General features: G+C 44.8%; 1 protein-coding gene across 5 annotated transcripts in view; it reads left to right on the top strand.

Moving 5' to 3' along the window:
• Positions 1 to 13693, top strand: part of map3k7 (mitogen-activated protein kinase kinase kinase 7) — a 163528-nt gene that overhangs the window by 119947 nt on the left and 29888 nt on the right. For 3 of the 5 annotated variants that reach the window (XM_070885381.1, XM_070885379.1, XM_070885383.1), the window contains one exon: positions 12000 to 12067. In XM_070885381.1, coding sequence (XP_070741482.1) covers positions 12000 to 12067 — 68 coding nt within the window. The remainder of the gene's footprint in view (positions 1 to 11999; positions 12068 to 13693) is intronic. The other 2 variants (XM_070885382.1, XM_070885380.1) reach the window with 1 other exon arrangement.

Raw genomic sequence — 13693 nt, 5'->3', positions numbered from 1 at the left:
CTACCCGCCTAGTGATAGTGATTGTCTCAAGGTCCTCCCTTCCCACATTCCCGTGACCAGCAAATTGTGGGATGGTTTTTGTGTCTTCCACTGTGAAGACGGAAGCAAAATAATTGTTTAAGATCTCAGCCATTTCCACATTTCCCATTATTAAATCCCCCTTCTCATCTTCTAAGGGACCAACATTTACTTTAGTCACTCTTTTCCGTTTTATATATCTGTAAAAGCTTTTACTATCTGTTTTTATGTTTTGCGCAAGTTTACCTTCGTAATCTATCTTCCCTTTCTTTATTGCTTTTTTAGTCATTCTTTGCTGTTGCTTAAAATTTTCCCAATCCTCTAATTTCCCACTAACCTTGGCCACCTTATACGCATTGGTCTTTGATTTGATACTTTCCTTTATTTCCTTGGTTATCCACGGCTGGTTATCTCTTTTCTTGCCGCCCTTCTTTTTCACTGGAATATATTTTTGTTGCGCATTATGAAAGAGCTCCTTAAAAGTCCTCCACTGTTCCTCAATTGTGCCACTGTTTAGTCCTTGTTTCCAGTCTACTTTAGCCAACTCTGCCCTCATCCCACTGTAGTCCCCTTTGTTTAAGCATAGTGCGCTCGTTTCTGACACAACTTCCTCACCTCAATCTGTATTACAAATTCAACCATATTGTGATTACTCATTCCGAGAGGATCTTTCACGAGGAGATAGTTTATTTTTCCTGTCTCGTTACACAGGACCAGATCCAAAATGGCTTGCTCCCTTGTAGGCTCTGTTACATACTGTTCTAAGAAACAATCCCGTATGCATTCTATGAATTCCTCCTCCAGGCTACCCCCTGCGATTTGATTTGACCAATCGATATGTAGGTTAAAATCCCCCATAACTACTGCCATTCCTTTTTCACGTGCCTCCATTATTCCCTTGATTATTGCCCGCCCCACCATGAAGTTATTATTTGGGGGCCTATAAACTATGCCGACCAGTGACTTTTTCCCCTTGCTATCTCTAATCTCCACCCATAATGATTCAACATTTTGTTCATTGGAGCCAATATCATCCCTCACATCTGCCCTGATATCATCCTTTATTAACAGAGCTACCCCACCTCCTTTGCCTTCTTGCCTATCTTTCTGAATCGTCAGATACCCCTGTATATTTAATTCCCAGTCTTGGCCACCTTGCAACCATGTTTCTGTAATGGCCACCAAATCATACCCATTTGTAATGATTTGTGCCGTCAACTCATTTACTTTATTTCTAATGCTGCGTGCATTTAGATAGTGTTTTCATCCTAGTTTTTAAACCATGATTTTTAGTTTTGACCCCTCCTGCAGCCCTTTTATATTCAGTGGCCCTTTTTGTTTCTTGCCTTTGGTTTCTCTGCCCTCCACTTTTACCCATCTCTTTTCTGTCTTTTGTTTTTGTCTCCTTTTTGTTTCCCTCTGTCTCCCTGTATTGGTTCCCATCCCCCTGCCATATTTGTTTAACTCCTCCCCAACAGCACTAGCAAACACTCCCCCTAGGACATTGGTTCCGTTCCTGCCCAAGTGCAGACCGTCCAGTTTGTACTGGTCCCACCTCCCCCAGAACCTGTTCCAATGCCCCACGAATTTGAATCCCTCCCTGCTGCACCGCTGCACCACTGCTCAAGCCACGTATTCATCTGTGCTATCCTGCGATTCCTACTCTGACTAGCACGTGGCACTGGTAGCAATCCCGAGATTACTACTTTTGAGGTCCTACTTTTTAATTTAACTCCTAGCTCCTTAAATTCGTCTTGTAGGACCTTATCCCTTTTTTTACCTTTGTCGTTGGTACCAGTGTGCACCATGACAACTGACTCCTCACCGTCCCGCAGAGGAAATTGCCCCGCGGCATACAAGGTTGGTGCGAGTGGATGTCATCACCAGATGAGCTGATCATGAAGCTGGCCGACATCCGCTCTCGGGACAGGACTTAAAGGGGAGGGCGCCAGCGTCCCGCACCTCCATCTTTACTAGTTTTCCGACTCGGGTTGGCTCCAGTATAGCGGCCCTAGCATGGTCCAGGCCGCCATCGTGCAGCCCGGCACTCCGTTTTGAGTGCTGGGCTGCAGGTCCGGTGCCACGCTGTCCTGGTGCAGAGTGCGCTACGTCCCTCTCCTTTAAGCGAAGGGGAGGTTGTTGAAGGGCGCCAGCACTAAACGGAGCATTCACGTAGCGCTTCAGTCCCCGCCCCGGGAACCGCTCCTTAAGGAAGTGGAGCCACAAGATTACGCTCCACTTCCTTTGAGAGACGGTAAGCCCAGTTCAACGGTGGGGGCAGGACTTCTGCATCGGGCGCAGAAAGTCCCAGCCTCAACTAGTTACCGCCCCCAAACGGGATGCAGGGCAATTTCGCCCCCAAGGTGTTTACTTTCAACAATTTCTAGCAGTATAAACTGCTGATTACTGTGAACTGAAATTTTCTGCAGTTTTTTTTTTTTTTAAGTATTTTTTGTTCTTGCCATCTTGCATCCATACCAGTCATGAGCGCAAATTCCTTGTTGCACTCTCATTGGATGTTCGCCCATCCCCATGTTCTTGCACGCCACTCGGTTCAAGAAATAGTCTGGCTAGTAAATTGGAAGTTTTACCTGACCTCAGATTTTCACAGTTAGCAAAAGATGAGCAGGAATGTAAAATATGTTGTGTTTCAGATTTTTTCTTTTGATTTTAAGGTTGCTCCATTAAAGAAAGATTAGTATTTAAACATTTTTAATTGAGTGATCTGAAAAAATTAAAGTTTAATAACTAACTTTCTAAGTAAATTAAATTAATCCCATTAGCTCTAGATGAGGTTTGCAAAATTGGCTGTGAACTGTCATTGAAATTAATAGAAACTTGAAATTAAAGGTGGACTTTCTGGAGTGTGTTGTACGTAATTAAACTCGCCAAAATGTTTAATATAAAAGTGTAGAGCATACATTTGATTGAAGAGAGGTTAATGCAAATTTTAACATTTGATCTTTTGGCTGCCGTAAGTCATTCCTAAACAAACATGGAATGATGCAGCGCTTCTATGACCGTTTCAGAGGATTAAGGGACAGCATCTGGCACACCATTCCTGGCTTCTGTAGTTTTGCTTTGCAGTGCAGCTGAGACAGTTGCCTCTGACTTAACTACACATACGGAGACATCTTAAAGAATCCTCAACGCTCCTCCGCCTCGATCACTTGCTGCACCTCCGCCACGTCCTTCCCACTCCTCTGCTTTACCAGGGCCACGCCGATGCTCCTGCCCACGCTCCAAACAGTGACCTGGGTCCTGATGACGTCACCCAGTCGCCCACCTCGAAGCCATCGCATACCTGGAGCAGCTCGCACTGGAAGTTGTAGTGGTATGCCGCTCCAGATCTTTTGTAGCTGACCTGTGGAGCTGTTCTCTCACAGGTTGGCGGGTGGGGGCGGGGCGGGGGTGGGGGGTGTGGGCGTGGGCGGGGGGGGGGGGCATGATGTTCCAGGGCCCACCGCTTCAGCTCTTTTGTAGCCAACCTGTGGAGCTGTTCCCTCACAGGTAGGGGGACCATGATGATTCCACAAAAGGTGGTGGTGGGCCCGGGAACATCATGGCCCCTGGAACATCATGCCCCCCCTCCCCCAAACTGAGAAAACAGCTCCACAGGTCGGCTACAAAAAACCTGCATTGCAGCCCTCTTAGCAACAGTAAGTATGAAGACCTGTTTTTTAAAAAAAAAAAGGTAAATTATAGTTTTTATTTTTTTCATTCTTTTTCAGCGATTTAGTAGGCAAGGCTTTTTTGAATTCCCTGCCCCCCCCCCCCCAAAATGTGTGTTTCCCCCCCCCCCCCCCCCTCCAAGGCGCCTCTCGCAGCGCTATGAGCCTTGGACTAAAGTTGCTGAAATTCGCAGTTTGCGCACCCTCATGCGACGCTGATTTTTACCGCTGCGCAAATTAAAGGTCTACTAATGGTAGCGAAGCAAAAACGGTAATTATGGCGCAAAAATACTGTTTTCGCACCAAATTCCTCGCCCTACATATATTATATAAACTCACTGTAGATTTTGATAATACAACAACTTGCATTTATATAACATTTATTGTAGCTAGGAGTCCTGTAGTGCTTGACAGATATGGAGGAGAGAGGAGAGTACATTGTTACATTAAGGTTTCTTGATGTGTTTGAGGCTAAATTGGGTGTAATCCAACTGTCCAACAGGTATTGTGCTTTACGAGAAGGACCACTCCCATAAGCGAGTCCTTGTTCCATATGAACCAAACATTACAGGCACAGTTTCTGGTACTGAAATCCATTTCTCTACTACTTCTGGACCTTACAATGACCTCCAACATCACCACCATTTTCTACAGAGACTTTATTCTCTGATGGACCATCTTGATTCCAGTATCTGGCTTGGTGCTGCCTCCTCCACTTTCTGCTCCTCATCAGGAATTTTTTCACTCTACTAACTTCCTAGATCTCTCTGCCTCTCAACCCCTCTCCCCTTCTTTAAGACCCTCCTTAAAACCTATTTCTTTAACCAAGTCTTTGGTCACCTGTCCTAATATCTCCTCCACTGGCTCAGTATCAAATTTTGTCTTATTACACGCCTGTGCAGTGCCTTGAGATGTTTTCCTACATTAAAGGCACTATATAAATGCAAGTTGTTGTTGTATCTCGCAATCTCTGATCTCTCTGACCGATCTTATTCGCTATTGGGCTGATGGGCATGACTGCCAGTTCATCCGGTTCGGTGAGATTTTCGTAAAAGGCCTCGTGCCTATGCAAGAAGCGCTCAAGTCAAAAAAACCCTTGGAACAGATTTATTAAAGTAACCGGTAAATAGTAGAAGATGACATTACAGCAACTTGCATTCTTTTCTTGTTCAAATTTTTAATTCTCACTCCGTTGCAAAAGTATCAAAAATTCAATACTTCACTAACCATTGATAATAAATTTGGACTAGCGTCTCAATTGAAACTATGATAAATGAGGTTATATGTCATACGGGGTTCGACGAGCAACTACACACAAGCTGTGATGCAGTGATACAAAAATATCGATTGGCTGCATTGCAGGGGAATTCAATTATAATTAGTAGAGAGACAATCACTAACCCAGTAGTGATTTAGCTCCTTACACTAGTTCAGTAACCTTTCATGCCCACAGTTTCCTGGTTTCCAATCTCAAGAGGCACTGGGCAAATATTAGGAACTTATTTATATTAAGGGAGGGCACAAGATAGGTCAGCAAGGGAGGTGAGACCAGCAATGGTTGCCAACTCTGGAGTATTTCATGTGCTTCTCAGGTCAGGGATTAGTAAACAAAATAAGTGCAATCTCAAAACAAAAACAAAATAGTTTGCTAAATGGAGAGGAAAGGTATAGCAGTGCAAACTGAGATGGCTCATCCACACTTAGTTTCAAGCAGTGGTATTTTCCAGATATATATATATATATTATATGTGTATGTATGTGTGGGCGGTGGAGATGGACTGCGGTCGGATAGACGGTTCCCGGAGACAGCCTGGGGAGCAGCGTGGAGGCCCCGACCTGCGAGAAACCATCAGCGGCATCAGGGCCATAAAAGGAGCGGCGTGCAGCCCAGGGAGCAGCATGGAGGTCACTACAAGGTACAGCGCAAGCTGGTACAGGAGGGCAACGGCAGCGAAGAGTGACATCAGCAAGGTTCAGGTTGGTGATTGGAGCGTGGCAGATACAGCAGGAACGGTGAGGTCAGGGCGAAGCAGCTGTGAGAGACTGTGGAGGGATGGGATCGGGGCCCAGGGGAGGCATGGGCGAACCCACACTGCGATATGTGTGCGCACTAGTTCCATGCAGCAGAGCAGGTCTCCAGTTGTCGTGGTAATCCTTGCCACTGGACCAAGACCTAGCTCTGTCAAGCCCGTGTGGTGGCTAGTGTGCAACGGCCACCACACGTTAAAAAAAATCCACGCACAGGCATCTTCCTGGAGGATGTAGTTCGGGTTCTTCATTCGAAACACTTGTGAACTCATCCTTTTTTTTTGGCGTGGAAGCAAATCATCCTCGTTTTGAGGGATTGCCTATGATGATGATGGACATGTACGTATATGTGTATATATTTTTTTGTGTGTGTGTGTGTGTGTGTGTGTGTGTGTGTGTGTGTGTATTTATAATTGTTTTTTTAATATATACTTACACATTATTTATATATAACATATTTGATGTTGAAGGCCAGTAAAATATAATTACATAGTCCTTTGCATCTGTTCAACCTTCACGCAAACTGCCCTTAGCATGTTACACAGTTCGGTACGATGCTGTGGGCAAGAGTCAGTGGCAACATTGTGGAGAATGGAAGAGTGCCACCATGAACTGGAAGGGGGAGGAGGGAGAAAGTGCCAGCTTTATACTGGCGGGGGGGAGGAGTAGAGGAGGAGAGGGAGTGCCAACATGAACTGAGGGATAGAAGGGAATAAGAATGGCAGAATGAAATGGAATGAGAAGAGTTCCAGTGTGAACTGAAATACCCATTGAACCATCATATTTAGCAACAATGGTGAGAGTAATATCTTGAGTTGTGAGAATTGGTGACAAAACAATCTGTACACAAATTGTACACTTGTATGGGCACATATGACTCCCAATCACTGGTCAGATATTTGTATTGTGTTTAGAAGCAACCTGTAAATTACAATCAATCTGACCAGTATCTCTGGTGTTATATTGTTGAACGCCTGATCTGCCTGTTCATGTGAATGTAAAAGATCCCATGGCAAGCTAAGCAGGAGAATTCTCCTAGTCATCTGGCCAACATTTATCCTTCCAACTAACACCAACAAAAAAATTAATTAATCATTTATCTCATTGCCATTTATGGGATCTTGCTATGCACAAATCTTTGCCTACATAACAACTGTGACTACACTTCAAAAGTAATTCATTGGCGATGAAGTGCTATGGGACATCCTGAAGATGTAAACGGTGTTGTATAAAATGCAAGTCCTTTCTTTCATTACTTGACTGGAAATATGGGAGAGGTAAAGGCTTATTGATACTGAGTTTTGACAGTGGTGCTGTCTGCAGATGTTTAGGAAGGCAGTGGAAGTACTGGGGATAAGTCAGCCTTGCTTTTTAAATCTGAAAAATTTAAATATATAATATTTTCCATGAGTGTAACCCTATTAGTTTGATGTCACTTCGATACAATTCACTATTTTTCAATTGTAGGTTTCACCCATGTAGCTGAGAGGTTAAAGCATTTTACGAATCTCCATTTAAGGTGGGGTTATTATTGTCCATCCCTTCAGACCTCTCCATAACCACAGTAGCCTTGTCTAAATCTGATCAGCTTTTCAACTGCCAGTCGATATATTTGCAATGAGAACTAAAATAACACTGCCATCTCATCACAAATGATCATTTTAGTGTTTAATTCCCAAAAGAGCTGTTCAGTAGTGCTATCCTATAAATACTACAGAGTAATAATTCCACATGATTTTGATTACTGTTGTTTCCATCTTTTATACCAGTTTTTAATTGTTTTTGAATAATTAATCCCAGTTCTGTTTCTTGCCATCTGTGCTAGCTACTTAAGCGGTTTCCTAGTGTTAGTGTAAGTGCTTTAGCATTTAAAAATTCTACGGTTATTGTTTTAAACCAGATTTGATGGAGATAAATAGTTAATTTCTGTTTGTGGAAAATGTCCATGGGTATATATACTGTGTACATAATCTTTGCATATCTTTCCTTTATAAAAAAAATGGCAGAGGTTGGGGGGTGATGGTAATGTCTATGGATATTTAAAAGAGACTCAGGAATGATAGAAAAAAAATTGATTGAACTACTCAAAATGCAACATATGACTTTAACCTGATAAAACTACGTCAATAAGTCGCAAAAACAGTAACAGGAGTGGTGAAAAAAATATCATTGTACATGAGAATTTCAATCATCAAATGTGTTGAACAGTAGGGAGACAACCGGTAGCTCGTGCGCTGCTTAACTGACCGGCCATCCTCTGCGGGAAACTTCATCGCCCCAACTCCTCTTTTCGTTGAACTCAGAAAAGCTGCTGACTGTTGATGTTTAGCCTTGTTTCTCAGGCTTACTTCACAAGTGTTTTTTTAGACGTTTGCAACAGTCACACATTACCTTAATTCACCTGGAGCTCTCCTCCAGAGTCTCTCTTGCTATGGATCTCCGTGTGCTGAATAATGGCCCAGATTTTGCAGTAGAAATAATGATGAGGCTATCAACACTAATCGTTATGAAAGAGTAAGTTGGACAGCAACTTCTGTGGACCATACATGCAGTTAAATGTGGAAATCAGGAAGATGCTGTGCAAGTTGCCCTGCTCCTCCAGAAGCTGCACGATAGAAACATAGAAAATAGGTGCAGGAGTAGGCCATTCGGCCCTTCTAGCCTGCACCGCCATTCAATGAGTTCATGGCTGAACATGCAACTTCAGTACCCCATTCCTGCTTTCTCACCATACCCCTTGATTCCCCTAGTAGTAAGGACTTCATCTAACTCCTTTTTGAATATATTTAGTGAATTGGCCTCAACAACTTTCTGTGGTAGAGAATTCCACAGGTTCACCACTCTCTGGGTGAAGAAATTCCTCCTCATCTCGGTCCTAAATGGCTTCCCCCTTATCCTTAGACTGTGTCCCCTGGTTCTGGACTTCCCCAACATTGGGAACATTCTTCCTGCATCTAACCTGTCTAACCCCGTCAGAATTTTAAACGTTTCTATGAGGTCCCCTCTCATTCTTCTGAACTCCAGTGAATACAAGCCCAGTTGATCCAGTCTTTCTTGATAGGTCAGTCCCGCCATCCCAGGAATCAGTCTGGTGAACCTTCGCTGCACTCCCTCAATAGCAAGAATGTCCTTCCTCAGGTTAGGAGACCAAAACTGTACACAATACTCCAGGTGTGGCCTCACCAATGCCCTGTACAATTGTAGCAACACCTCCCTGCCCTTGTACTCAAATCCCCTCGCTATGAAGGCCAACATGCCATTTGCTTTCTTAACCGCCTGCTGTACCTGCATGCCAACCTTCAATGACTGATGTACCATGACACCCAGGTCTCTCTGCACCTCCCCTTTTCCTAATCTGTCACCATTCAGATAATAGTCTGTCTCTCTGTTTTTACCACCAAAGTGGATAACCTCACATTTATCCACATTATACTTCATCTGCCATGCATTTGCCCACTCACCTAACCTATCCAAGTCGCTCTGCAACCTCATAGAATCCTCCTTGCAGCTCACACTGCCACCCAACTTAGTGTCATCCGCAAATTTGGAGATACTACATTTAATCCCCTCGTCTAAATCATTAATGTACAGTGTAAACAGCTGGGGCCCCAGCACAGAACCTTGCGGTACCCCACTCTGCCATTCTGAAAAGTCCCCATTTACTCCTACTCTTTGCTTCCTGTCTGACAACCAGTTCTCAATCCATGTCAGCACACTACCCCCAATCCCATGTGCTTTAACTTTGCACATTAATCTCTTGTGTGGGACCTTGTCGAAAGCCTTCTGAAAGTCCAAATATACCACATCAACTGGTTCTCCCTTGTCCACTCTACTGGAAACATCCTCAAAAAATTCCAGAAGATTTGTCGAGCATGATTTCCCTTTCACAAATCCATGCTGACTTGGACCTATCATATTACCTCTTTCCAAATGCACTGCTATGACATCCTTAATAATTGATTCCATCATTTTACCCACTACCGATGTCAGGCTGACCGGTCTGTAATTCCCTGTTTTCTCTCTCCCTCCTTTTTTAAAAAGTGGGGTTACATTGGCTACCCTCCACTCCATAGGAACTGATCCAGAGTCAATGGAATGTTGGAAAATGATTGTCAATGCATCCACTATTTCCAAGGCCACCTCCTTAAGTACTCTGGGATGCAGTCCCAGATAATAGTATCTTGCTGAGAGACTCAGCATTGAAACACGTCAACAGCGTGAAGTTGCGGTACTTGCGTGATAGATACCCACAAAACACGCCAGAAAAAGTCCATTCCAGTCTTAATTTAATTTTTAACAGTATGATAAGTATTAATTACTGCTAAACAACCTATCTGGCACAGAAAATTAACTTACAAATGTCGAGTCTCATTCTTTCAGATTTTAATTATTGTTGGAGATTTTCATTTTTTTTAATATTTTTTATTTTTCTTTCTGTCTTTTATTTATTTCTCTTAATCCCATCTTTCTTCCTCTCTTTCGCTTTCTGTACATGATTTGGCATTGAATTAACTATTCTATCATACACTTCCTGGTTTAGACTCTGCGTGTCTGAGGATTCTTTTATCCAATTATAAAGAAACATCACTGCACTGTTCACTCAGATTCCAGATCCCCTGTAGGAGGCGCTGCACTGAAATAGATTTCTAATCACCGCAACTTCCAGCGCAAAAGCCAATAGCAAATCTGTGGGCAAGTGAGAGAGCAATGAACAGTTAGCGCCGTTTGTTTACTGCTGACCACAAAATCCAGACCAATATTAATCTTTCTCGCTGCACTGCCGATCTTGTGAGAAACAATTTAATGATGACAAAACAGTTTAATAGTTTGAGGCAGAAGTGGGTAGCGTGTATTATGCATGGATAGTATATCTTTCCAAAAAAAATTGGTCTGAAGTGGGAGAATGTTTATTATACATTGGTTATTTATTATACGGAGAAGATTTATGGTAAACGTGTCTGTTAGTTATAAGTTGGCCATTTGTTATGGTCATGAGATGTCCTTTTTGCTGTACCACGTGGTCCCCCAAGAAGTCCCAGTGAAAAGCTGAATTTCATAATTGAGAAAATTTTCAAATAATAAAAATCACTTTTGAAAGAAAAATTATCCATTTTATTTTAGCTTGTGCTAAAACATGGGCGAGCTAAATGAATGTTGTTGTTCAAAATCTTCAGCTTAGTAAATTAAAAGCTGGCTGAGATCCCTCATAGTTTCAAGCACTCTAACAGTCTCCGAGTGTCCAAGATTAATTTTATCTTCTCCATAGCATTTCTCAAAAGAAGTCTTCTGTGATCCAGACTGGCAGCCATTTGGCACTAGCTGTCAATCTTTGTTTACCAATTAAGCCACAATAAAACCTTAGGGCCCTGAAAAGCTGACTGACATTTAGACACCAGTGAAGACTATGGAATGTTTGTAGTCTGTTTGGCTACAAACTGAAGTGTTTCGCTCAAAGAAAAGTAAATGATCACCTGGTCATTGTACAAAGGTTTTTGTGACCTGACTAGGCAGGGTAAAACAAAAAGCTGCTAGCAATGTTTTAATTCATGGATTGTTGTAAATATTCCAGCATGCAAGATTTAATTTCAGTGAGATCTGTCTGGTTATTTATAAGAAATACATTTGTCTCCTAATAGTGTTTCAGCAAGATTGAAAGGGATCTACATTTGGTAATTGCTGCTGTTTGGCCGACGAGAGAGGATCATGCTTTTTTGTTCAATGCCTTGATGCTGAGCTGAGACTTTTTAAATTCTATTTAGGGGAATGGTTTTACAGGAGTTTTTCTGCTGAAAGGCACTGAGCTAAATGCTCTTTTTTTTTATCATCTTGTTTACTCGTTAGATTGCAGAAGAATCTTTACTTTCCCACAGTGTAAGCTGAGATAAATATGACTGAGGCCGAAGGCTCTGGACGAGGTCTCAGAGCAAAGAAGCAAAGCTTAGCACAAGTAGGGGCTATGTCAGCAGTCCAATTCTTGCAAACCATAACGTAAGAGCCCTTAAATAGTTGCCGTCATCAGCTCTGGCCTCCAGCATATGGTCTATTAGAACACGTGACAGAAAATGGCGGAGGAATTGAAGTAGCTATTCATGTGGTAGGAGTGGTCACTGTGTATTAGATTTTAGTTTTTTGTTGACAAGGCAGTGTGCTCCAAGTTAGATCATTGCAGCTGTTTCTTTTCTCTCTCTCTCTCTCTATCTCTGTAGAGATTCTGGGCTCCACCTGCAGCAGTTGTGCTTGTGCTATTTTGCTACTGAACCCTTATTGCCTTTTTTTTTTCAGCAGGAAGTGAACAGCAAAGGCGCAGGTCGATCCAGGACCTAACAATCGTTGGAACGGAATCTAATCAGGTACGACTTGTTCATTTTTAAAAATTGGTCTGACAGCACAGCTAAGGCCTCCTAAGTATGAAAATGATCTTGAAACTGTTACATTTTTGTGTACTAATTAAGAACATTTTTAAATATCAGATACTGGATCAGAAAAGAAGGGTGTTTTGTATGCATTTAAGGGGAACGCTTTATATAAAAACTTTGACTTGGTACCATTGGCATTTCCCCCACTTGCTTGATTGGCAGAAAATTTAATTATGGGCTTCAGCAAAGAGCCATCAATTTCATGCTCCCCTTTGGGTCAAAGCAGGGGGACAGAGACCATTGAATCCTTTAAGGAAATTATTGGTTAAATATTTGCAGCAGAGGAAGAAGCACGGCTATGGGCCAGGTGAAGTTCACCCCTTCAGTTCCCTAATTCTCCCATTAGAGCTTTCAGCTCCACTCTGATTACCCTAATGTTTTTGTTTCAATGGGCCCAAGTTTCGAGCCTCGCCTAGAACGGCGCAGTCCTGACCTGGACGCCCGTTTTTCGCGCCACAAAGTGCGCCTAAAAAAACCCTCCGTATTCTCTACCTCCATGCAGGTCCTCTGGCCCTCGGCGCAGCGCAGTAGGAGCTGTAGGGGACGGAGCCAGGTCCCTGCGCTGAAAACAGTGCCGGGACCTCTGCACATGCGCGCTACAGTGGGCACGCAAGTGCAGTAGCTCCAGGCGCCCGAAACTGTGTGGGAGGGGCCCGAAGCACGCAGCCCCTAGCCCTGGCCAAATGGCCTCACTGGGGATGAGTGAATAAGGCTCCTCCCATGGCCAGCTCCTGCTTCCTCCCGACCCGACTCGACTCCCGCTTCCCGCCGACCGTACACGACACTCGCTCCAGCCCCCGGACCAGACCCGACACCTGCTCCCCGCCCCCTGCCCCCGGACCGGACCTGACACCCGCTTCCCCCCCCCCCGCCTCCGGACTGGATCCGACCTAACCTCCCTCCCCCCGACCCGAACCGAACCGACCTCCCTCCCACCACCCCCCGACCCGACCCAACGCCACCTACCTGTAAATCTGGTGCTGGGGACGGGCCCTGCTCGAAGTCTCGGGCCCGGCCCGTTCAGAGTCCCCCCCCCCCCCTCCCCCCCAATCTCCTCCTCCCTCCCCCAATCTCCTCCTCCTCCTCCCCCCCCAATCTCCTCCTCCTCCTCCTCCCCCCCCCCCCAATCTCCTCCTCCTCCTCCTCCCCCCCCCATCTCCTCCTCCTCCTCCTCCTCCTCCTCCTCCTCCTCCCCCCCCAATCTCCTCCTCCTCCTCCCCCCCCAATCTCCTCCTCCTCCTCCTCCTCCCCCCCCAATCTCCCCCCCCCCCCAATCTCCTCCTCCTCCTCCTCCTCCCCCCCCCAATCTCCTCCTCCTCCTCCTCCTCCCCCCCCCAATCTCCTCCTCCTCCTCCCCCCCCAATCTCCTCCTCCCCCTCCTCCTCCCCCCCCAATCTCCTCCCCCCCCAATCTCCTCCTCCTCCTCCTCCCCCCCCAATCTCCTCCTCCTCCTCCTCCCCCCCCCCCAATCTCCTCCTCCCCCCCCCAATCTCCTCCTCCCCCCCCCCAATCTCCTCCTCCCCCCCCCAATCTCCTCCTCCCCCCCCCAATCTCCTCCTC

The sequence above is a fragment of the Pristiophorus japonicus genome, chromosome 7, assembly GCF_044704955.1.
Source record: "Pristiophorus japonicus isolate sPriJap1 chromosome 7, sPriJap1.hap1, whole genome shotgun sequence".
NCBI classification, from domain to species: Eukaryota; Metazoa; Chordata; class Chondrichthyes; family Pristiophoridae; genus Pristiophorus; species Pristiophorus japonicus.
Note: the sequence above shows the minus strand (reverse complement) of the source record. Positions and strands in the feature narration are given on the sequence as shown.